Source organism: Artemia franciscana, chromosome 10 (genome assembly GCF_032884065.1).
Source record: "Artemia franciscana chromosome 10, ASM3288406v1, whole genome shotgun sequence".
NCBI lineage: Eukaryota > Metazoa > Arthropoda > Branchiopoda > Anostraca > Artemiidae > Artemia > Artemia franciscana.
The window spans coordinates 32,455,010-32,480,617 of record NC_088872.1 but is presented as its reverse complement, the minus strand read 5'-3'; the positions used below and the strand labels follow the sequence as shown (position 1 = coordinate 32,480,617).

The 25,608-nt window shown below is 36.3% G+C and overlaps 1 protein-coding gene across 1 annotated transcript in view; it reads left to right on the top strand.

Annotated features, from left to right (window-relative positions):
• The first annotated feature begins 18,097 nt into the window (after window positions 1-18,097).
• Window positions 18,098-25,608, top strand: part of LOC136032081 (calpain-11-like) — a 212,066-nt gene continuing 204,555 nt past the window's right edge. The window contains exon 1 of the mRNA XM_065712210.1: window positions 18,098-18,314. Coding sequence (XP_065568282.1) covers window positions 18,290-18,314 — 25 coding nt within the window. The 5' untranslated portion in view covers window positions 18,098-18,289. The remainder of the gene's footprint in view (window positions 18,315-25,608) is intronic.

The following is a 25,608-nucleotide window of genomic DNA, read 5'->3' as shown; positions in this document are numbered from 1 at the left end:
AATGAGGACCAGGCAACTTTTATTAGTACCCGGAACAAGCCTGTTAAAGCCACACGTCAAGCAAAATCCGATTATAAAAACAAGTTTGCAGATAAACTAAAAAGTGCCCCTGCAAAGCGGTGGTGGAGGGTCGTCAAAGAAGTTCTAACGTCATCTAAACCAATATCAATTCCCTCGCTTCATGTTGAAGGGACGATGATCCAGTCAGGCTAGGAAAAGGCAGATACTGTTTCATAAGTTTTTTCAAAGGTCTCCCAATTTGGTGCCGCCGGAGGCTCCCCTGCCTCTTTTTCACCCTGAACAGATGCGGAAATCAGCGGCGTTAACATAACTACTAGTTAGGTGCTCAAACTATTAAGCCAGCTAGATGTCACTAAAGCTTAAGGATCTGACACGATTCCCAATCTCATCCTCAAAAACATGCCCCAGAACTTGCTGGTCTTCTTGCCTCTCTGTATAGAAAATACTTTGCAGCGGGATCGTTCCTAAGAGCCTGAAGAATTGCTCATGTGGTCCTTGTTCCAAAGGCAGAGTCTGACCTTACTAATGTAGGATCGTATCATCCAATAGGTCTGCTGTCCTGTGAATGTAGACTGTCTGATTGCGAAGTATCAAGAGTTGATTGAGCTCCTTTCTCAGGGGCATGATGTTTGCCTTCTATCCTTTGGCATTGCAAAAGTCTTTGATCGTGTATGGCACAAAGGACTTCTTTGTAAACTGAAAGCCTATGGAGTTGATGATCGACTATTTGAGGTGCTTGCTGACTTTGATCGTCAATGCTCATTGCAAGTTGTCCTTGACAGCTTCATATCAAAAGAGCACCCAGTCTTATTAAAAGTATCCCCAGGAAGTAATCTTGGCCCAACTGTTTTCTTGGTATTCAAAAACGACCTAGGGGACAACCTTGTGAAGAAAACTCACCACTTTTCTGATGAAACGACAACAAAACATCAATTGCAAAAACTGAAGATCCCAGTAAAACCCACGAGGAGTTTCAGGCTGAACTAAAGAGAATGAGACATGGGCAGATGCATGGCTTGTCAGTTTTAACGAATTAAAAACGAAAGAGTTACCAATTTCTAAGGCACGTAATATGAGGGCTCATCCTGATTTCGTCTTCAAAGGAGAGGTAATAACAGGAGTTGATATCCGTAGAGAAGTTAACTTCTCTTCGGATCTTTCATGGAGTGAGCACACCAGTAAAATTAAATCCTTCTGCTCTAAAAAGCTAGGAGTTATCCTAGCATGCAAAATTCTCATCCCTGATGAGTCTATTCTGCCACTATTCATTTTGTGCATCAGACCTGTCATAGAATATGCATGTCCTCTCTGTGCTGATGCACCAAAAAGCCGCATTGCTCCACACCAAAAGATTCAAAATCGAGCAGTTAATGGAGCAACCTCTGGCAAAACGAAAGCTAAAACCCCGCAGTTGGTCCAGGATCACTTCCATGTCGGTTTTCTACAAGTACATGCATAGCCCCCCATTAGAAGAACTATCGAAGCTCGTTCATGACGCAGCAAAGCCCTTGCGATCAAATCGTCAAACTACAGCTCGTCAGGTCTACCTTGAGCAGGGCATTCCCCACCAAGAATATCTGAAAACGAGTTCCGACCGGCGATCAGTCGCCACATGGAATAGCTTTCCGACAGAGGTAATCCCAGTAAATACTTCCCTTGACGCGTTCAAAAGAAGGTGTAACAAATACCTCAGTGTTGGAAAATAAAGTAATTATCAGGATTAGTGGCATATTATCACCTTTGATGACGCCGCAAAGCCTGTAAAAATAATAAAATCAAAAATAATTACTTACGGTCAGATAAGAAAAACCATTTGACAATTATTTACACTTTCCGGTAGCAAAACAGAATTAAGTATTCTGTTACCTGGCTTTATATTTGAGAAATGTATCAACCAAAGACTAAGGTCATTATTTGTGCCAGGTCATGCTCACCAAGGGCTGACGTCAGACGATGCAGTCTTTCTTGTATCATAGGTGACCGAGGGTAAGTTTTTTATCTTCAGCTTTAATAAGCTCCTTTGTCCTGTTTCTACAAATATTGGTAACATTAGGAGAACCGCAGAGCAAAATACAAATTATGTTACACTCGGATGTGGCTGTCAGATTTTAAAATACAATGTGAACGTCTTTTGAGGTTAACTGCTCGGTAATTCATCAAAAAATAGCTTGAAGTTCCCCACACGACTATATTCTTTAAATTAATTGTAGGTTAAAGATTAAAGTTAGCACATTGTTCTATGACAAACTGTGCTACTTTCACTACTGATGTGTCAATACGGTACAAAATCCTAATTTTGAATTTAGCTCTTAAGTTGACTAAATCGTTTCGAATTTTGCCAGTTGTTTGCATATACTATTGGTTATTGGGATGTATACACACGTTGTTCAGGGGAGATTTTTCCTGGTGGAGGGGAGGTTGAGTTACGTGGAAGGATCTTTTAATGGAGGAAGTATTCGTGGAGGAAGGGAATTTTCCATGGAGGGGGAGCTGGATTAGTTAGCGTTATTTAAACAAGAGCTAAGAGCTCATATGGCACTTGTGACGAGGCAAGAAGAGCTAAAGAGCCAAGAGATTATATGGTATGAGCTCTAACAAAATTCTATGAATCAATAGATTGATTTAAAAGGAAAATACGAGGCTTAATGCCGGCTAGGATTTAAAATAAGAGCTCTGATTCACGATGCCCTTCTAAATATCAAAATTCATTAAGTTCCGATCACCCACGCGTAAGTTGTCAATACCTAATTTTTCTAATTTTTCCTCTCCCTTTAGCCCCCCAGATGGTCGAATCTGGGAAAACGACTTTATCAAGTCAATTTGTGCAGCTCCCTGACACGCCTACCAATTTTCATCGTCCTAGCACGTCCAGAAGCACCAAACTCACCAAATCACTGAACCCCTCCCCCCCAAAGACAGTAAATCTAGTACGGTTCCGTCAATCACGTATCAAGGACATTTGCTTATTCTATCCACCAAGCTTCATCCCGATTCCTCCACTCCAAGTGTTTTCCAAGATTTCCCCCTCCAACTCCCCCTTGTCAAAAGATCTGGTCGGGATTTGAAATAAGAGTTCTGAGACATGAATTCCTTCTAAATGTCAAATTTCATTAAGATCCGATCACCTATTCGTAAGATAAAAATACCCCAATTTTCACGTTTTCCAAGAATTCCGGTTTCCCCCTCCTTCTCCCCCCAGTGTCACAGATTCTGGTCGGAACTTAAAATTAGAGCTTTAAAGCACAAGATCCTTCTAAATATCAAATTTCATTAAGCTCTGGTCACCCTTTCGTAAGTTACAAATACCTCAATCTTCAAAATTACCCCCCCCCCTCCCCCAAATCCACCAAAGAGAGTAGATCCGGTCCGGTTATGTCAGTCACGTATCTTAGACAGGTTTTTATTCTTCCCATTCAGTTTCATCCTGATCTCACCGCATTATGTATTTTCTAAGAGTTCCGGTCCCCCAACTGCCCCCCCCCAATTACGCTGTATCCGGTTGAGATTTAAAATAAGAGATCTGAGTTGCGTGGTCCTTCTAAATATGAAGTTTCATAAAGATCCGATCACTCCTTCATAAGTTAAAAATACGTCATTTTTTCTAATTTTCAGAATTAACCCCCCCCCCTCAATAGAGCGGATCCGTTCCAATTATGTAAATCACGCATCTAAGACTTCTGCTTATTTTTCCCACCAAGTTTCATCCCGATCCCTCCAATCTAAACGTTTTCCATGATTTTAGGTTCCCGCACCCCAAACTCCCCCTAATGTCACCAGATCTGGTCGGGATTCAAAATAAGAGCTTTGAGATACGATATCCTTCTAAATATCAAATTTCATTGAGATCCCATCACCCATTCGTAAGTTAAAAATACCTCATTTTTTCTAATTTTTCAGAATTAGCCCCCCTCCCCCAACTGCCCCAAAGAGAGTGAATCAGTTCCGGTTATGTCAATCATGTATCTAGGACATGTGCTTATTTTTCCCACCAAGTTTCATCCCGATCCCTCCACTCTAAGTGTTTTCCAAGAATTAGGTTTCCCCCTCCCAACCCCCCCCCCCCCAATGTCACCAGATCCGGTCGGAATTTCAAATAAGAGCCCTGAGGCACGATATCCTTCTAAATATAAAATTTCATTGAGATCCGGTAACCCGTTCGTAAGTTAAAAATACCTCGTTTTTTCTAATTTTTCAGAATTAACCCCCCCCCCCAAACTACCCCAAAGAGAGCGGATCTGGTGTGGTTATGCCAATCATGTATCTAGGACTTGTGCTTATTTCCCCCACCAAGTTTCACCCCGACCCCTCCACTCTAAGTGTTTTCCAAATTTTAGGTTCCCCCCTCCCAACTCCCCCCAATGTCACCAGATCCGGTCGGGATTTAAAATAAGAGCTCTGAGACATGATATCCTTCTAAATATTAAATTTCATTGAGATCCGATCACCCGTTCGTAAGTTAAAAATACCTCATTTTTTCTAATTTTTCAGAATTATTCTAATATTCTAATTTAATCTGGTCCGGTCCCTGATATGCCTGCCAAATTTCATCGTCCTAGCCTACCTGGAAGTGCCCAAAGTAGCAAAACCGGGACCGACAGACCGACAGAATTTGCGATTGCTATATGTCACTTGGTTAATACCTAAGTGCCATAAAAACGATCAGAAAAAAAATTAAAAAAAAACTTTTTTCAACTGACAGTAAGGAACAACATTAAAACTTAAAACGAGCATAAATTACTATGCATATGAGCAATGTCTCCCTCTCCTCAATATCTCGCTCCTCACGCTAAAGTTTGATTTTTCTTCCTGTTTATGTAAGAATGACTCCTGAATCACCAAGGCCGTTTGATTAGGATAATAAACCCTTTTAAAGTTTAAAAAAACTTTAGTGTAAAGAGTTAGTTATTGAGGAGAGGGTGACCCCCTCATATACGTAAAAATTTCTGTTTGTTTTAAGTTTTAATGTTGCTCCTTACTTTAAGTTGAAAAAACTTTTTCTTTTTTTATTTAATATCTACGAATTTCCACTCAAAACTATAATTGCTTTTAAATTGTTATAGTTTTGATCGGTGATATTGTTACAACAGATACATCATAACCGTAACTTACCTTCATTTTTAAATCAATTTCATACAAGATATTTTTTATTCACAGTAAGAAATACCATAAACTTAGATTTTCTAATTTTTTTTTGGTCAGTCCCAGTAGTAACTTACTAGTTAGTTCAGCAAAACTTTTTGTAAATTCTCTGTTTCAACAATGCCAATGAGGGTGAATCTTGTATTTCTCCTTATTGACAACAAAGTGGCAGAAGTGTATCGACTATACTATCCCGTCTTGCATCACTTGGAGGTTTCAATGTTAAGGGCAGTAAATAGGACGAGAATTCTCTCCAACGTCGAGGTGATGTGGGGAAAAATTACAGATGCTGCACTGGTCAAAAAGAAACAGTAGTGCCCAGGGACGTAACCACAGCATTTTTATTGGGGGAAGGGGTAAGAGGGGTCCCCATCCCGATAGTCAATGGGCATATGCTTTCCTTCAGGGGAAAGCAGTAGTGGTTCTGCCCACTTCAGTTTGCTTATACTTAAAGTAAGTATTGAGTATTATTATATATGTGTTACAGTAGATAAGTAACTTACTGCCAATTACGACCTCTACTTTATTTTAACAAAGATACAGTTTTAAAAACAATACAAAATGATTACAAATTTTTGCGCCCAGGGCGAGTGCCCTCTCAGCCCCTCTTCCCTAAAACTACCCGTGGAGAAAAGAGTTTTTGAAAACTTATGAAAAGCACAAGCCTAAGTGTGTTATAAAGATGTCAGATAATTCTGAGGATTCTGTTCCGAATTCTCCTCTGTTAGTCAAAGGGAAAATCAAGTCTCTTTGTTGGAAGTATCCATCACAAATGTGAGTCAAGGCTGAGGTTGAACCATTGATTGAATATTGTTTGTCAATTAATTTGGTCAAAGTTGAGCTGCTTTCACTGTTAAGATTGTCTTCACTTTCTGTTCTTGTGTTACTACAAGAAGACATAGATGGGAATCAAATCCCTTTTCTGTACATTTTTCTTCTTGTTCTACTTTCCATCACTTTATAATGTTAGTTCTGAACTAAAGAAAGTAAGGAGTTGTGCCCTTTTTTGGTTCTATTAGCCTAAGGATAGGCTTATTCTAAATTAATAATTTATATAATACGTAGCAGCCCAGTTGTACCGACCCAGGGAGCACATTTGCACTCTTCCACCTGATGGGGGGGGGGAAGATGTACCAAACAGTTAAAAAGGAAAGATGGCCCTTTTCTTCCGTAAGTCTTCAATAGGACATTTTTTTCAAGGGATACTCGATTAAATTCAAAAACATTATAGAATACATAAATAAACAATGCACACGCATCAAAGAAACATAAATTAAGTGGTAGAGTCTGCTTTTACTAAGGCTGTCAGCAATGAGTTCATGCAGATGGCAGTAGTGTACTATAAACACTTTCGGGTGGGTGATAGTGAGTTCAATAAGCTTGGACTCTTTGCCGTTAATATTAAAGTATTTATCCCCTTTCCACTCCCTTCAACTCCCACGTTTATCATAAGAGTCAAAATCTTGCAGTTGAACTACGCACTATTCTAACAGCCTCATGCGTCGCGTCATTCAGCTGGAAGTGACTTGAAAATGACTCCTTAGCAAACCAAAAATACGCCCTTTTAATTACCATTGTTGAAACCTTATACAGTAAACCCCTGTTTACAGTGTAAACCTTATACAGTGTAACCCTTCTCACTGAACAACAAAAACAATCACTTCTTTTTTTTTACTTGGGCAGCAGAGAGATGTCCTTTTATTTTTCTTCGTCGCCATTAAGGCGCTGGAACATAATAGAGAGCTGCTCAAGGGCTCATAAAAATAAATCTTCTCACTGTTTTGTTATTTGCCTAGACTCAATATAGCGTAATAAAACGCCACATGGTGATTCCACAAGTGCAATTTGGGCGACATTTTGGGATGGAAAGGCTGGGTCGGACACAGGGACATCATAGAGAGCTAATTACGGACTTATTTATAAACTAATTTTTTTATTTAATTACTCTTTATAAATTTGACCTTATAAGGCAATCACAAAGTGACAAATGACACCCAAAAAGTCTGCTTTAGGATATCTTTTCATTTTTCATTTCATTTGGACAAAAAGGTTGTTGTCAATCGGTGGACAAATTTCCCCCCACCCGTGTGGAAATTCTGTTCTGTGAAAAATCCCCTGAAAATTTTTCTTACTTTTGAAATAGCGACATTATTTTAATATAAAGTATAAAAAAAATGTCTTAATTATTAACTTACTCGTTGAACATTGTTTGATTAAGAATATCCAGAAAATCTGAACAATTCTTGGCAGGCTTGTGGTAGAAACCATATATTAATCAAAACTTACCAGAGATGCCAATCGGACGGAAAAATTTACGCATAGAGTTAGAAAATTACCTCCCCCCTTGTATTTTTGTTAAGAAAAATTAAATCTAGTAAAATTGCACAAAAGTTTTAAAGTGTGTAAATCAGCGTGTGGGAGTTACATATTTCCAGAGGGTGGGGGGCTGAATGTTTTTTTTTTATATCTAAAATTCTCTTCACCAAGCGAAGCTTTGTCTCTTAGCGCTGCATGTTAAACTGATAACAATAGATAAGGAATATGGGTTGGAACCGCTTATTTGTGAGCATAAAATTTTTAAATTGTGAGAAAAACATACATATATAGTTCAGATTCACTTTATCCTATTTGCAGCAAGCATTTCATGCAGCATGCTGACGCAGATATAAATGTTACATAAGTAATGCTGGTGTTACGGGAAATGCGACTAATACCAGTAATAATGCCAAGCACATTTATGTCAATTCTTTTTTTGGTGGTGATTAAAAGAAATATTTAGAAAAGCACAAACAGCGAAAAGTTAGCACGGTATTTTACATAGAGACAGTTCTACATTTATGGGTTAGTATGTGAATCTAAAACGCAAGGAATAGGACGTTATCAGCGCTAACTAGTTGTTTCAGTTACAAATAAGAGAATTTGGAGCTATTTTGAGTTTCGATTAAAATATTGGAAGTAAAAAAATTAAAAAACAAATGATTTCTGGAGCTGATCCCTCCTCTCTACTAACTTCTATGACTAAGCTACAACCGATTTGACTTATCTAGCTACAGTAAAAAATTATTATAGAAAACACAAAGTTTATTTTATTTTTCAATGATTTCTTTTAATGTTTTTCAATGAATTAATTCTTGTTTTCAATGCTTTCTTATTTTTCAGTGATTCCATGTCTGTCCTATTTTCAGATGTAGGGGGTGTATTCATATCTATTTTTAAAAGTTTTAAAACAAGAAAATCTTACATTGAACTGATAGATCTTAGGACGTATAAGACCCTTGCCTATCAGGGGAAAGAATTTGACTTCAGCAAACATGGCGAAACAGGAAATATAGTACATTTTCGCACTTTTACTAACAGTTTTAAAGTTGCTTAATAATTTTTCTCCGAGTTACTGGGGGGCTGTTTCTCCTTGCCCTCCCCCTCAACGACGACACTGGTAGTACCTGAACAACCTATAGCATTAATGTATACATCTAAGTTTACGAGAAAAATTACTTGGTTCGCAAAATGCTCTTAGTTTCATATCTAAATTTAAGTAAGGTGTCTAAAGATGCTTAGGTTTGGTTGGCATCTCACCGATGTTCTCCAAAGATTGTCACATTTTAAGGTTAATTGTTGGAATATGTCAATTTAAGACAATCATATCGCATCAATTTTGTAAGAATTACAATATAAATAAAAGCGAAACACTAAATTGAAATTTACTTTAACATAAATGACATTTTCTTGTACCGTTTCTAAAATATTGCTGATATACCCTTTTGACAACCTGCATAGACATGGTGTGTTCTGATTTAGTTTAAATTACCCCTCAGTATTTCACCAAATTTTCACCTTCATACCCTGTAACTTAGCTGAAGTAGTAGTAGTCACAGTAATAGTAGTAATAATAGTTAGTTTATTTGTAGTAGTAGGATTAGTAGTTGTACTAACAGCAGTAACAGTAGTACTAGCAGCAATAGCAGTATGAACATATTGTCTGTTGGTCAGCTGAACACCCCCCTCATAAAACCCTAAGAGTTTCAACTCAATATTATAAACCGTTGGTATGATATTGCTGTTATCTTTTTTTGCTATTCTTTATGCTCATAGTGTGTTTGAATTTAGTGCAACTTAAGCCTCAACATTTCCTAAATTTTTCAATTAGCACTTAGCCCTAGTAGTAGTTACAATACAAGGAGAATTTGGAGTAATAGTAGTGGTAGTAGCTGTAGTAGCGTGCACAAATTCCTTTTTACCGATTGATCTTCCCCCTAGGTATTCTCTGAAAGTTCCAATTTAAAACCTCAAGCCATTCTTGAGATACGGCCTTTTGACAATCTACGTGTACTTAGTTTGGTTTGATTTAGCTAAACTTTTCCCTTAACATTTTCTCAAATCTTCATCTGAATATCCTCAGCTTTAGTGGTAGTCGCTACAAAAATAGTAGTCACAGTAGCAGTAGCGGCAGAAGTGGTAGTAATAGAAGTAGTAGTAGTACTAGTAGTAGCCTGCAACTATTACCTTTTTGGTAAACTGATCACCCCCCTCATCATTCCCTTAAAGTTATAGCTTGATAACCTCAGTTATTCTTGAGTTACACTCTTAACGTTCACTTAAAATGCACATAACGTGACCTCATTTAATTCAACACTCCCCTCAACATTCTCTGAAAGTTTAACCTGACTGTCTATGGTCCTTTTTATATATTTGTCCAACCTACCCTCTTTTCCCAATAGCAAATATTATATGTAGACAATGGGCCGATTGCTCAGCCTACAAAACTTCACCGAGAGCTTTGGGGGGTTGACATACCCTGAGACATAGTTACTGGACCTTTAACTATGTTGAACAAAATAGCTATCTTGAAGTATTGGGGGATGATTTGACCACCAAAGCATTTGAGCAAGGGCGGCGAATTATGCAGGCTTCCCATTGCTTACATATTAGCTTTATTATTAGGTAATAGGGGGCATTTATGATCGCGGGTGTCCAAAAAGTTAAAGGGCATTAAGGCAAAACTTACAGGGAATTTTAGGGGATGTAAAACTAAATTAAATGATCCTGTATGTGTGCAGGTTGTCAAAAGGGTGTATTTGTAATATCTTAGGTATGGCTTGAGGAATTAAATTGGAACTTTCAGGGCTTTTTGGACTAAATAGAAAGACCATCTGCGTATCAAAAGTATCAAAAGTACGTATCTAAAATACCTCAACGAACGAAGGAAAGCATTATGTTGAAGCTTTCAAGGCAGGTTGAATCAAACAGTTCGTGGTAACGAATGTGTAATAAGGAGCGACCCGGCTCAATAGTAACCGAAACTCTAAAAAATGGAATTCTGATACCAATAGTTACATCAAAAGAATCGCATTTTAATGCTGATTTTGAATATATAAGTTTCATCAAGATTAGTCTTACCCATCAAAAGTTTCGAGCCTGAGAAAATTTGCCTCATTTTAGAAAATAGGGGAAAACACCCCCGAAAATCACACCATCAGATTCAGCGTATCAGAGAACCCTGTTGTAGAAGTTTCAAGCTGCTATCTACAAAAATGTGGAATTTCGCATTTTTTTTTGCCAGAAGACAGATTTCCGATGCGTGTTTATTTATTTTTTTTTTTTTCCCAGGGGTGATCGTATCGACTCATTGGTCCTAGAATGTCTCGAAAGGACTCATTCTAACGGAAATTAAAAGTTCTAGTGCCCTTTTTTAAGTGACCAATAAATTGGAGGGCACCTGGGCCCCCTCCCACGCTCATTTTTCCCCAAAGTCACCGGATCAAAATTCTGAGATAGCCATTCTATTCACCATAGTCGAAAAAACTAATAACTATGTCTTTGGGGACGACTCACTCCCCCGCAGTCCCCGTGGGAGGGGCTGCAAGTTACAAACTTTGAACTGTGTTTACATATAGTAATGGTGACTGGGAAGTATACAGATGTTTTCAGGGGGATTTTTTTGGTTTGGGGGGGAGAGTTGAGGGGAGGGGTTACGTGGGAGGATCTTTCCATGGAGGAATTTCTCATGGAAGAAGAGACTTTCAATGGAGGGGGCGCAGGATTTTCTAGCATTATTTAAAAAAAATAAATATGAAAAAATTTTTCTACTGAAAGTGAGGAGCAGCATTAAAACTTAAAATGAACAGACATTATAACGCATAAAAGGGGTTTACCTCCTCGTAATACCTCGTTCTTTACGCTAAAGTATTTTTAGTAATTACAACTACTTATTCTACGGCCTTTGCGATTCAGGGGTCATTCTTAAGGAATTGGGACAAAATTTAAGCTTTAGTGTAAAGAGCGAGGTATCGACGAGGGGTGAGCCCCCTCATATACGCGATAAAAACATACGAATACAGAAGTTCGCTACGTAAGTTACTTCGTAAGTTCCGTGTATTTTTTACTTATGAAAACGTTCGTAAAGAATTAAAAGTTATAGTTACATTTTTAAGTAATCAAAAAATTGGAGGGCAACTAGACCTCCTCCCTCGCTCCTTTTTTCTCAAAATCTTCCGATTAAAACTATGAAAAATCCATTTAGCCAAAGAAAATAATATGCAAATTTGTTTTAATTATTTATGTGTGGAGACCCAAGATCAAAACATGCGTTCATTCAAAAATGTTCCAGAAATTTAACAAAAAAAAAACGAAAAAATTTACGCTAAAGTTTTTTACTGTTTTAAAAAGTACAGTTAAGAGAAAGAGTCAAACTTTAGCGTAAAGAGTGTGGCGTTGAGGAGGAAAAGCCCCTTTCATATACGGAGTAATTTCTGTTCGTTTTAGGTTTTAATGTCGCTCCTTACTTTCATTTAAAAAAACTTGTTGTTTTTTTTTTTTTGTTTAATTAAATCAAAGAACAGTCTATGCGTCCAGGTTGTCAGAATAAGGTTTATGCAATATCTCAGGAATGTATAAAGGTATTAATGCTAAAACACAGGATTTGGGTCCATGTTGTCAAAAAGGTGCATCTGCAATGTCTCAGTATCGGCTAAGGGTAATAAATTAAAGATTTCAGGGTATTTTTAACAAAATAAAAAACACTATGTGCATCCAGTTTGTCAAAAGGGCTAATTTGCAATATATCTGAAGCGGCTAAGGGTTCTAAGTTATAACTTTCTGGGAATGTTGAGGGAGATACTGAACTAAATCCAACTACACTCTATCCATACTGGGTATCAACATGACGTATCTGCAAGATCTGAGGATAGGAGCATGATAAAAATTAGCAATTCAAAGGACACAAAACTTCGATGGAATATCGACCAGGGGGATCAATTGGATTATTTTTTCTTTGGGGGGAGGAGGCAACTTTTCAAGGAAGACAAATGTTTGAAGGAAATTCAATTGTATTGATTCTTAGAGATAAAATATTCATTTTTATGCCGAACAGCTTAAAATTCTAGGCATTGAGGACACATCAATTAACGTTTAAAAGCCAAAGGAACTTCACCAAAAATAAACGTAGTTGTGTTTCTTTTTGTAGTCCTATTTTTTATTTTTAAACAACAGATCATAACCTCCTTTTAATAAATGATCTTATAATCTTTCAATTTTAACAAAACCAGTAGATAAATTAAGTATTGGTCAAAAAGTAAAAAATTTAAGGGATTTTCTCAATAAGACAAAAATCAGTAAATGAAACGGTCGATCAATATTCGTCTTTAATCTAGGTTGTAACATGATTGGGTCAAGATGACTATTTCTACATAGGAGGCCCATCCATCCAAAAATCTATAGTAAACTTACACTAAATCTCACCACAAAATTTTGACAGAAATACATAATTAGCCAACCAAAATTTTAATTCTGAAGTTATAAAAAAAACATTGCTAACATTTACTCTGATTCAAAATAAAAAATCAATGTCAATTAAAAACAAACAGATATTAATTTAAAAGTACATTTTCTCAAAAGGAAGTCTTTCAAACAAAAGTAAAGAGATATGTTAAACCAAAGACGAGTCTAAAAGTCAAATAATACTTCAAAGTTAAAACGAATTCAATAATCAAGTCAAACCTAAACCAAACATAAATTATCGTAGGCAGCGCAATGGCGCTGCCTAAGTAAAGAGCGAATTGGGCACACTATTTATTTTCTGACCAAGGCACTTCGTAATGAAGGAATATTGTCGTAGAAACTTTGGAAGGAGATCGTTTGATTGGAAATAGAAAATTCCAGTGCCCTTATTGAGAGTCAAAAGTGATGGGCACCCCCCCTCCACGCCAATCATTTCCCAAAGCACATTCAAACAAAATTTTGAGACAGCCAGTTAGTTCAGCACAGTTGAAAGGTCTATTAATTATGTCTTTTGGGATGTCAACTCCCCCACATCCCTCAGGGCAAGGGCTTTAAGTTATGTTAGTTGTCTATTATTAACATATAAGGTTTTTATGAAAGGGGCGATCCTATTAAACTTTAAGGGGCTCATTCGATTGGAAATCAGAAGTTCTAGGGGCTTTTTTAGAGTCAAAAGTGAACGGAGAGCAACTAGCCTCCCCTCCACATCCTCTTTATTCCCAAACGTATACAATCGAAATTTTAAGATAGCCAGTTTGTTCAAAATATTCAAGGTCGATACAACCCCCAAGAGTCTGGGGACAAGAGTTGAAAGTTACGCACAGGGGGAAAATAAGGTTTTTATGGAAGAGGTGGTCATATGAACTTTGGAGGAGGCTGATTTGATTGAAAATTGAATGTTTTAGTTCTCTTTTAAGAATCAAAAATGCTCGAAATGTTACAATTTTGTGCAATCTTTTCAATATCTACTAATGTCGACTCAAACTAGCCACCCACGCCTTCTTTACCCAAATGTATACGGTCAAAATTTATAGACAGCCATTTTGTTTAAAATAGTTCAAAGGTCAAAGAACTATGCCTTATGGGTTGACAAAACCCCTCACAGCCCGTAGGGCAAGGGCTGTAAGTTATGCAAGTTGGCCGTTGTTAACATATAAGAAATGTTCGTATAAACTTCGAAGAAGGCTCATTCGATTTTAAATCGAAAGTTCTAGTTCCCTTCTTAAGAGTCAAAAGTGATTTGAGGGCACCCCCACCACTATTTCCCCTTAATGCTTCCGATTCAAATTTTGAGTTAACAATTTTATTTGAAATAGTCCGAAGGTCAAATAACTGTTGTTCTGGGTTTGATAATTCCCCCCAGGCCTTGGAGCAAGGGCTGTCAGTTATGCTAGTTGCCCATTGTTAACATATAAGGCTTTTATGGAAAGGATGGTGGAGGGAGCTCATTCGATTAGATATGGACAGTTTTAGTGCCCTCTTTGAGAGCCAAAAGCGATCGAAGGGTAACCAGGCCTTCCCCCCAGCTCACGCCCTTTTTCCCCAAATGTATCTGATCAAAACGTTATGATAACCATTTTGTTCAAAATGGCTTAAAAGTCAAATAATTATATTTCAGGAGTTGGTAAATCCTCCCAACCCCTGGGACAAGGGCAGTAACTCTTACAAGTAGTCCATTGAAAAAAGAAATTAGATGATTTTTGTGGATGGGCTGGCTGTACAGTCTTTGGAGGGGGCCAATTCGATTGGAAATTGAAAACTCTAGTTCCCTTCCTAAGTATCCTTTTTAGGAGTTATAAGTTATTGGAGGGCAACCCCCCCCCCCCACTCCAGTCATTTCCCCAAAATCATCCATTCAAATTTTCAGATTCCCACTTAGTTCAGCATAGTTTAAAAGTCCAGTAACTATATCCATCATGCTATCTCCCCCCACCCTCACAGCCCTCAGGCAAGGGCTTTAAGTTATGCCATTTGTCCCAAGTTTACAAATAGCATTTGGTATTGAGAAAGGTCGTCATGTTCGGAATTTATTGTCCAAAAAGACAAGGGCATTCATGTAAACCTTTCAGAGAATATTGACGGGAGTGTTGAACAAAATCAAAAGACGTTATATACATGTGGGTTGTCAAAATGGCGTAACTCAGGAATGACTGAGTGTATTAAAATGGAACTTTCAGTAAATGGTAGGGGGATGACCAATTGACCAAAAAGAAATATTTTCACGATTCTATCAATGCTGCTACTACTTTAGCTAGTAAAACGACTACGACTATATTACTGCTTCTGTAGTGAGTACTACCAAGACTGAGGCTATTGAAGTGAATATTTGAAGAAAGGTTGAGGGAAAAGATGAACTAAATGAAAACGTACTATATGCATACAGATTTTCAAAAGGGCATATCAACAATATCTTTAGAACGGCTCATCGTATCGGGCTGAAATTTCCAGGGCATAATGAGGGGATGTTCAACTAGCCAAAAGGCAACAAGTGCATATTACTACTGCTACTACGGCTCCTACTTCTACCACTAATACTATGACACTAGTACTATTAAGACTAAGGGTATTGAGGTGAAAGTTTTAGAGAATATAGAGGGAAAGTTTAAATTAAATCAAAAGACACTATGTGCACGTAACTTGTCAAAAGGGCTAATCTCCAGTATGGATTAGGGTATTGAGATGGACCTTTCCAGGTTTAAAGGGGAAGATCCATCAACCAAAAGGCAATATTTGCACGCCACTACTACTATCACTAGGCCTACTATTAGTACAACTACCACTTCTGTAGTGAGTATTACAAAGGTTGAGCATATTAAAGTGAAAATTTTAGGAAATGTTGAGGGGAAACTTGAACTAAATCAGAAATAGTATTTTCTTACATACTTTCAAAACAGTGTATCAGCAATATCTTTGAAAATTGAAATTGATGGGCTTAGAAATTGAGAGTTCTAGTGTCCCTTTCAAAATACAAATGTGATTAGAGGGAAACCAGCTCCCTCTCACGCCCATAAATTTCCCAAACACATTCAATCAAAATTGTGTGATATCCATTTTTTCAGCATAGTTGGAAAGTCTAGTCAGCTTGATAGTAACCAAAAGTCTAAGAAACGGAATTTTGATATCAATAAATATATCAAAACAATTTGGCTTGTTATGTTGTATTCAAATGATTCCAAAATCATTAAGCTTAGTTTTTTCCATCACAGGCTGTGAGCCTGAAAAAATTTGCTGGGTTTTTGAAAAAGGGGGGAACGCCCATTCAAAGTAAAAGAATTTTAATAAAAATCACACCATCAGATCCAACATATCAGAGAACCCTATTGTAGAGGTTTAAAGCTCTTATCCGTAAAAATGTGGAATTTTGTGTTTTTTTTCCCAGAAGAAAGATAACGGATGTGTGTTTATTTGTTTTTTCCCCAGTTCTCATTTTAACGAAAATTTAAAAGTTCTAGTACCCTTTTAATTATCCAAGAAATTGGAGGTCAAATAGCCCCTTCACGTGCCTTTCCCCCCAAAGGTTCGTCTGATCAAAATTTTGAGATTGCCATTTTGTTCAGTATAGTTGAAGGGTACAATAACTATGTCTTTGGCGACGACATGATCCCCCAAAACCATCGGAGGAAGGGCAATCAGCTATTAAATTTGTCAATTGTTTACATATAGTATTTGTTACAAGGAAGTATACCGATATTTTTCACAGGAAAGATTTTCTGGGGATGGATCTCCTACGGGAAAATTTCCCATTGGGATGGCAGTTTCCGGTGGCAAACTATCCAGGGGAAGGGAAATTTTACACGGTGGAAATTGATAGAGTTTGTATATGAGATTTGTTTTATTTGCCTTATCTTCTCGTTAGAGACCCATCTTATATGTGGAGATGCTTTGGGGGAATTGTCTGGGGTAAATTTTCAACGGAGTTGGAATTCTCTGGGAAATGTCTACGTGAAAAGGGGAGGGGGGATTTCAAACGAGAGAAACTTTCCTTTGGGGGGATTTTCGGCAAACGTTTTCCACGCGGGGAGGATTTCCCCATGCCCTTAAAAAATCAGAAATTAGATAAATTTAAGTCTTTCGTCAAATAAAAGTATACTAAGGAGTATTTTTCAGGCGGAATCGTAAGCAAGAAAGTTTCTTGGGGGAATTCATAGCGATAATGGAATTTTCCGTGGTTAATTTCCCATCAGAATAATTTGACATGAGAGTAACTTTTTACGGAGGAACTTTTCGCGGGGGGATTTTCCATGGAAGGGGTGAATTTCCCGGGTTTATTTAAAAAACGTTAAGAAATCAAATTTAAAAAAAAGTTGTTTTTTCTGCTGAAAGTAAAGAGAAACATTAAAACTCAAAACAAAAAAAAATTATTCAGCATATGGGGTGGGTTGCCCCCTCCTCAATTACTCGCTCTTTACGCTAAAGTTTGACCTTCTGTTTTGATTCTTTAAGAACAATTCCTTATACTCAATGGTTGTACAATTAGAATCAGAACCTTTTTTAAAAGTTCTTAAAAAATTTTGCTGAAAGAAGTGGGATATTGAGACGAGCGCACCCCAACTCGTATACATAATACTGTATGTTCGGCTTCAGTTTTAATGTTGCTGCTTACTTTCAGTAGACTTTTTTTTTCATTAATTACACATAACGTCGTAGACATGATAGATAGATATATATCTCATGCTTCAAAGCCGCACGAGCCACGGCTGCAAAAAAAGAAATAACAAACAAAGAAACAACTCACACCAATTCAACAATACTTCCAGCATTCACCCCTTTCCCTTTACAAGAATCTCTTTCAACGAGTCATTCCCAATTTAGTATATTTTTAATCTTATTTTTTTATTTTATTTATAATATTATACCCTTTTTGTCCCATTACTGAGACCCACCACTCGCTTGACCCCAAACTGTAAGAAAAAAAATTCTCCTTAAATCCTATAATTCGGCACAAAGAGCCATGGAATTATATTTCCTTTTTCTTAAGCTTAAAAATTCTAAGAATAGAAGATGCAAGAAGTGAATATAAACACGTAAGAATTTCTTCAGTAACCTAATCAACCCGCAAATTCAAACATACTTAATTTTAATTTTAAATCAGAACAACATTGCCATTTGCTTGCTATAGGCGTAATGAGTACATCAGCTAATGCCAGCTTCAAACACTTTTTGTTTCAGTACCGCTTATTGTTTTGTTACTGACTTCAACTACTAACGCGGTGTCTTTTCGCTCGATGATTCAAGTATTTTTTATGAATGAATTTTAGTGATAGTTTGAGATTTCTTCGCATAAGTGTTTAATTACATGATGAGATTGCTTTTTTAGCGTTGGATATTCTTTTAAACTATGCTGTAAAGGACAATGAAAGGGAATTTTAATTTAGATGGTAAGCCAAACCGTTCCAATCTGCTTTCTTTGTCAGTTTCTTGAGCAATGAAAAGTCAAAACCTGTAGTACTTTATGCAGCGATAATTACTCAATTACTCAGTTCACTGAAAGCTAGTGTGAGCAATGTACGTGACAGATGGAAATTTGGTGAGATTGTGACTAGACCCGTGCGCGTAAATTGTTCAGGTTTCAGGGGAAGGGGGCTTGGGGAGGATTAAACTTTGAAAAAACAATTTAAAAATAAGACTAAGTTCGTTATCTCTGGGGATGGTGAGGGTCAGTTTGAAAACTCGCAAAATACATGATTTACGAGAAAAATAGAGCTACTTGTGGATTCTTTGAAGTGCACCAACTCTGGGGTTTACAATTAGTGAATTTCTACATTGATTCGGGACTGAGGTTATTTTGAGTCGATTTTTTTTATATAAGGCCTTGATATTCTTTCTTCTTCATGCAGGTTTTGATGTTACTCTTTACTCTAAATGGAAACTTGATTCAGGCTAGTCAGTTTAAAAACGAACAGAAGTTGATTTTTTTAAAGTTTCCTGAAACCAAATTTTTAAAACGTGAAGGGTGACAACAAAACGGAAAACATGCAGGAAGAAAGGCATATAATAAGTTAAGTGTAAAATCAACATATGAATTACTGTTAATTAATTAATGAATTTTGTAAAAGTTTTAAAGGTTTAAAAACGACAAATCACTGAAAAAAAAATATCAAGCGAAACGTTGGGAAACTGGTGATTTTGGCGGAAGATTCTTTTTTTCTACACTAGCTGCAATAGTAACATTCAAAACTCTTTCCAAATATATTAACTTCTATTATAACCCCCCGCCCAGTATCAAGATATGCCCCGGGCTATGTTCTACGGTTTTGTTGATTTTGCTGGATCTATATGAACAAACTGTTGATTGACAAATAAGACGAAAATGTAATACAAACCAAAAAATCAGCAGCGTTTTTATGTATCATTCAGGGCTGTATCGAGGCATTGCAGTAGGGGGGGGGGTCGTAATTGTCACAATAACAAACATTTTATATGGAAAGAGTTTGGAAAGGAAAATCTATAGGGGAAGATTGTTAGGGAAAGGAAATGTGCATAAAAATACGCAAAAGTTTATTTAAGAATCAATTTTCTATGATTTTGAATGCAATCGAATCAAAGGAAATAAAAGGCAAAAATGTCATTTCAAAATAGTAAAAATTAATAAGATGAGTGTTCTTCCTCTTCTTTACAGGTCTTGGAGCATTTGTGTTGCTATTTATCTACCTAGCTACTGTTTATTAAAGGAATCAATCTTATCTTGAATTTCAGGTTGGTTACATATATATCTAGTCTAAGAAATATTTTTTTGTTCAAAAATATTGACTTGTCTTTTTTATGATGATAGACAAAGAACATACTATTTCAAGTATTTTGTTTTGTAAAGTGCAAGTGACTCTCGAGTATTTAGGGGGTTTGATAAGGTGGACGCCCCACTATAATCTGGGGTAATTTCATTTTGTTTCAAGCAAAATCTAATCATTGATATTTATGTATGTTTGTTTTATATCTCGTTAATTAAATTGTAGTCAATTCTGCTCGATTTAAACTTGAACGACCAGGGGACCGATCTTTGATCGGTGAAGCAAATTTTGAACAAACGGTGGAAAATGGACAAACTGGTGTCCGACGGACACCCCTCCCGCGTAAAAACTTTGACCGTAAATTCCTTCCCCTTGAGAGCTACCCCTGGGAAATCCTCCCTACGAAAGATATCCGCCCGAAAAATTCCCCCGGGGCAATTCTTCCTGGAAAATTCTTCCCAATTGTAAAATTGAGCAGCCAAATAGAAAGTAAGACAAACAAAATGAATGAACAACAGAGGGGATTCTATGATAATCTACCTATATTCCAAAATACAGATACAATATGTGAGGCAAAAATCCTTCGGGATTTATTTATATAATTATTTTTGTTTTTGTGTTTTCGGGGATGGCGGTTGAATAATCACAGCAGGGTAAGTTGAAGGCAAAAACATTATTTTTCTCGGTAGATTGAAATACCAAGGGTGAGAGAAAGACATTTTTTTTAAAAGCTCTTTATATTCAATTTCTTTTATTCGGTAAATCTTTTGGCATATGTTTACTAACAAATAATACTGTACTATTGACAGTCAGATTATATTGTAATGTGCCTTTCTAGTATATTTAGCACAGACACTTATCATCTTTGGCAAAATTTAAAATAACTATTCTGGGTATTTTAAATGTTTTTCCAAAGATAACGTTCTCAACAAACTTTGCCTAAGTCGTGACCTATCTAGATTGTTTCTACACCGGAAAATAAACATAAGAAAGTAAGAATAGTAATGATGTGAGTACAAGATTATTGGATCGGCTAATTTTAGCCTGAAGCCGATTTATGAAAAGTATATTAAGGGGGCTGGGAAAAAGAAAGAAATTTTTCCAAAGTCGTGACCTTTCTAGATTGTTCTTTCATATTGTAAAATGTTAACTTTCCATTTTTCGAAAAGAGCTGTGTTTCGCGTTGGAGGTTATTTTTCATATATCTTTCCCATAGAATTTCTTGGATAGGGGCTGTCTATATTTGTTCCTTGGAAGGCTACAAAAGTATTTCCTTCGTAGGTGTTTGTTTTTGAGCTTTTGAACCTTTGGAGTGATTTCAATTCTTCAATCCATTTTGTTTCTTTAGAGTATGCAGTATTTATTTTGGTCTGCTACAGGAACTTGAACCTGAAATTACGTATGCAACTAAAAAACCTTTAAATTTTACATTTGCTTACTCAGTAATAATTCGCTATTAAGTAAAATTTCACATGAACAGAGAAGATGAAGTATTAAACAGGATGTACTACAAGCTCTTATAAGGATTATTTTTGAAGGTTCGGTGATTTCGAGAAATAACTGGATCTGGAGAAAAATACCTGCAACTTAGTTCATAGATTAACAGACATAAGATGTGTATGCCTATTTTTGTTTTGTTGTGAACAACAATGAATCAACATAAATTAAGTATTTGGTTAGCATTTTTGTCTTCTGATTGTGACTAAGTGGGAAAATAGAGACGAGACCAAACAAATATACGCAAGTTTATACTTCCAGTCTAATGGTTGTTTTTCGATGTGGTATTGCTGAACTTAGATTTTAAAAGCCAATTAAAATTGTAGGCAACATTTTCAAAGAAAGAGATAACAGTTGCCGCGTATGCCTATTCGTTGATTTATGCTTTGGTTTATCAGGTTTATGTTTCCTGCGCAGATTTTTGGTATTTTATTTGTCTGCAATCCCATGGTTTAATATTTCAACATGAGACGACGATTTGCTATTATTCCCTTAATGAGAGCCCTCTTTATTCATCTACTGAATTAATTTTTTTTGAATTTGCTTTTTTTTTTATACTACTTTGAAAAGCAGCAAAGCCATCTAAAAATTCGAAAATTTCTCCATTTTCAAGCAATTTTAGATCATTTTCCAAAAAAAGTCTAAGAATAATCACAAACTCATAAGCTTCTTTTCCATAGACCATAAATTATCCTCTACCTTGTAATCAATATCACGATTAATCCTTAGGTGCCAACTATGGACCAAAGGCCTTAAGCGAAACAAGTGCCTTTATGTTTTGATTTAGGGGAGTCACACAAAGATTTTAAGCATTTCATGCTTCCAAAAATATGGACTATTTCAGTATTTGGGAAGGATTACCCCTGGGGTTGCACTTATCGCTACAATGGTATATTTTTGGTCTTTAATGCGCAAGAGGTTTTGAAGGGGCATAAAGATGTTCTTGTGTTGGTTTAAACCCTTATAAAGGTCATTCGAATTTTCATATTGTGATGGAAGGAGACAAACTCCTTATAATTTTGTAACATTTATGTTATGGATGTAAAAAGTAAATTTTGAGAGTTTGTATAGATTTATGATCGCAAATAATGAAAGCGAATATGAATCGGGGAGTACCCAGTCGGGTAGTTTCCGGCTATTGTCCATAGGAAGAGAAACTTTTATCGAACTATTTCAGAATCACGGTGTCAGGGAATAGTCAGAGCTTGAAACCTGAGATCACAAACCTTTCCGACCAGATCGATGAAACGCGATCCAGCTATGATTTGTGCATTGACATCTAGTTTTACTAACAATTTACCATGTGTTGTTTGAAAAATCGGTCTTGGAACTGTCAATCATTAATCGTACAACTGTTTTATAAACATTTGCTTTTAATTAAGTTATCCTTGGGAGTTAATCCCTCCAAAGTTACTTCGCAAACCGTTAGTAGAGATGGATAGTAAGGAAAGAGCGATCCATATAGATAGTAACCATAGGTCTAAAAAAAGAAATCAGGACTTCGTCATATGAGTCCTTTTAGGCCGATTTCAAATAAATAAAACTCATTAAGTTTAAAATTCTCTTTCAAAAGTAATTAGCACCAGAACAATTAGATTGTTGTAGAAAAAAAGGTGAAACATCCCCAAAAATAATTGCAATATTGATGGGAGTTAAACGAAAAAATTTACAGTTCTAGAGCAGATGCGAACGTAGCGGGCCATTTAGCATACTGTTCTCATCCCAAAAATCTTTGGATTTAACCCCTCTTTTTTTTATATTCCATTTTTTCTTAGAAAATGTGCCCCCCTCCCTATCCGGAAACAAAATCCTGTGTATACGCCTGCGTTTGAGACCTTGCAGCGGAGGCTTCTGCTTTCGATAACTAAAATATGCAATTTTGAATTTTCTCCGAAAAGGATGGTAGAAGATGTTACGTTACTTGTTTGTTTTTTTTTTGCCTTTTTTCACCTGGGAGGATTCTATTAGACCAGTGTATATTGGACATCTTAAGTTCTAGTGTTTTGGTTAAGCAACAAATGCATCGTACCAAACGAAGTAGTTTTCTTAGTTTTTGTAAACCAAAGGTTTTGTTCCGAATAGAGTGCCTAGGAAAATTTCAAGACAGCCAATCGGTTTAAAATGTCAAAAAAGCTAAGAAAATAAAAGCTCCCAAAGTCATAGAATACACTGCAATTGGGTAGCGCATTCCTCACTAAACTTGTAAGTAAAAAAAAAAGTAGAGAAATGGTTCATGCAAAAAAAAAAAAAAAACAAAAAAAAAACCGGATATTATAAGGAGCTGCAAGAAGTTTTGTTCTGTGTAGGGGGGATGGGGTTGGCTATGAAATCAGCAATTAAGTTGCTATTTTTATAGAATTAAGAAAAATAACCAGTCTTGAACTCGACTACAGTTCTAATCAGATTTCTCTGTTTTATTTAATAATGACTTTCTGTGGATTTTAAATCACGGCAAAGAAAGCAAAGAATTTGCTTTACATACCTTCATAACTCAAATCAATAAATTTGTTCCCAGTGATAATAGAGAACGAGATCAAAGGTTTAAAAAAACTAGAAAAAACTTCATATAGAATTGGTTCCTCTACCCAGGAGCGTGACTCTAGAAATTTTATTGGAGAGGGGGGAAAGAGGGGTCCATATCCGGATAGTCAAGGAACAAAGAGTGTAATGAATTTATCTCTCTGAATTATTGGGGGGCAACTGCCCCTGTGCCCCCCTGAAACGGCGCCCCGGGCCTCTATTACTAACCCCTATTTATATTATAATAATTCGGGTTCATCAAGTGTATAAATAAATAAAAAACAAGTTTTTTTCAACTGAAAGTAAGGAGCAAAATTAAAGCTTAAAACGGACAGAAAGTATTACGTATATGAGAGGGTTCGCCCCCTCGTCAATACCTTGCTCTTTGCGCTAAAGTTCGAATTTTGTTCCGATTCCTTAAGAATGAACCCTGAATCACAAAAGCGGTTTAATTAGTATAAATAGCTCCTTTGGAAGTACTAAAAAAAACTGTAGTGTAAAGACTGAGGTATTTACGAGGGGGCGAATCCCCTCATATAAGTAATAACTTCTGTTCGTTTTAAGTTTTAATGTTGCCCCTTACTTAAAGTCGAAGAAAAACTTTTTTTCATATTCAATTTCTGATCGTTTTTAAACAATGCTGGTAAATCCGGTGCCTCCTTCGTGGAAAATTCCCTTCCCCATGAAATACCTCCATTGAAGATCCTCTCATGTAACTCCGTTTTTTTTAGAATTTTTGTTACTATTGAGCCAGGTCGCTCCTTGCTTACAGTTCGTTATCACGAACTTTTTGATAAGTGAAGTGGTTTGTATCAATTCAGTAGCTGGATTGGAAGAGGGTTTGGATATGTCATCTATGTTTCTTTTGATGTAAGTCTACTGTATGATATGGTCTACTGTATCGGCCAGTTTTTTTCTGTTTGGCAGCTATAAAAACAAGTGGTTTAGAAAGGCTAATTTAAAATTTTCAAGTAAAATTCAAGAAGCTGGTTTTATGGTGAGGAAGAGAAATTTATTTTGAAACACGCTTTTTTATAACTAAAGTCAGCGCTGAAACAAATTTAGTAACATAAGTAATGATAATTTTTATGTATTAAAGACCACATAGTTGAAACAAATATTTGACATAATGAAAAGTAATCAGTTATAATTTTATTAAACGGTATTTATTACATGCGTCATTATTATAGTTATAGCAAAAGTGACAACCAGGTAATAAACTATTCTCGCTTTTCGTAAGCATAAATAGAAAACAAAGTCTTGAGAATGCACGTATTCTCAAAAACAAGGAACAAAAATCGATTTCACGCTGGTTGCTCAATGCAACTTCTATTTCCTTAGGGCTGAAACATAACTCGTACTGGTAAGAACAAAATCTGCGAAATCATAGTAACAGCATTCGCTGCAACCTACTAAAGTTCAGGTCATAGTAACCGAAAGTTTAAAAACACATTTTTAAAAAATTGCCTTGTCAGGAAAAACAACATTTAAAGCTGATTCAGGAATGGTAGCTGTGATTCCAAATAAAAATGGTGAACCTGCAGCTAACACAACAACATAGGAGGGCAGAAGGTACTTGCCTGTTAAACTGAAGGAAATCAAGAATTATGCAGTGTAAGATCTAACAGAAACTGATTTCCGTTCCTGGATCGGTTAGGATTTACTTATTTTAAGTGAGAAAACTACGATGTATGTATATTTTTATTAAATATTTAATATATAGAGGTGGTTAGGGGTTAGGTATTAAATGTAATGCGTTCTGGGTGGCCTGCTTTCCATTATTATTTGTCGTAGTTTCCATAATTTTGTTTCTAAAGTATCATATTATCATCATGTTTTGTTATATTTCAGTAGAATTAATTTGACTTCACTTATTGAGTGTGTTCTGTTTAGAAGACGAGTATAAGGCAGAAGATTGAATACTCTC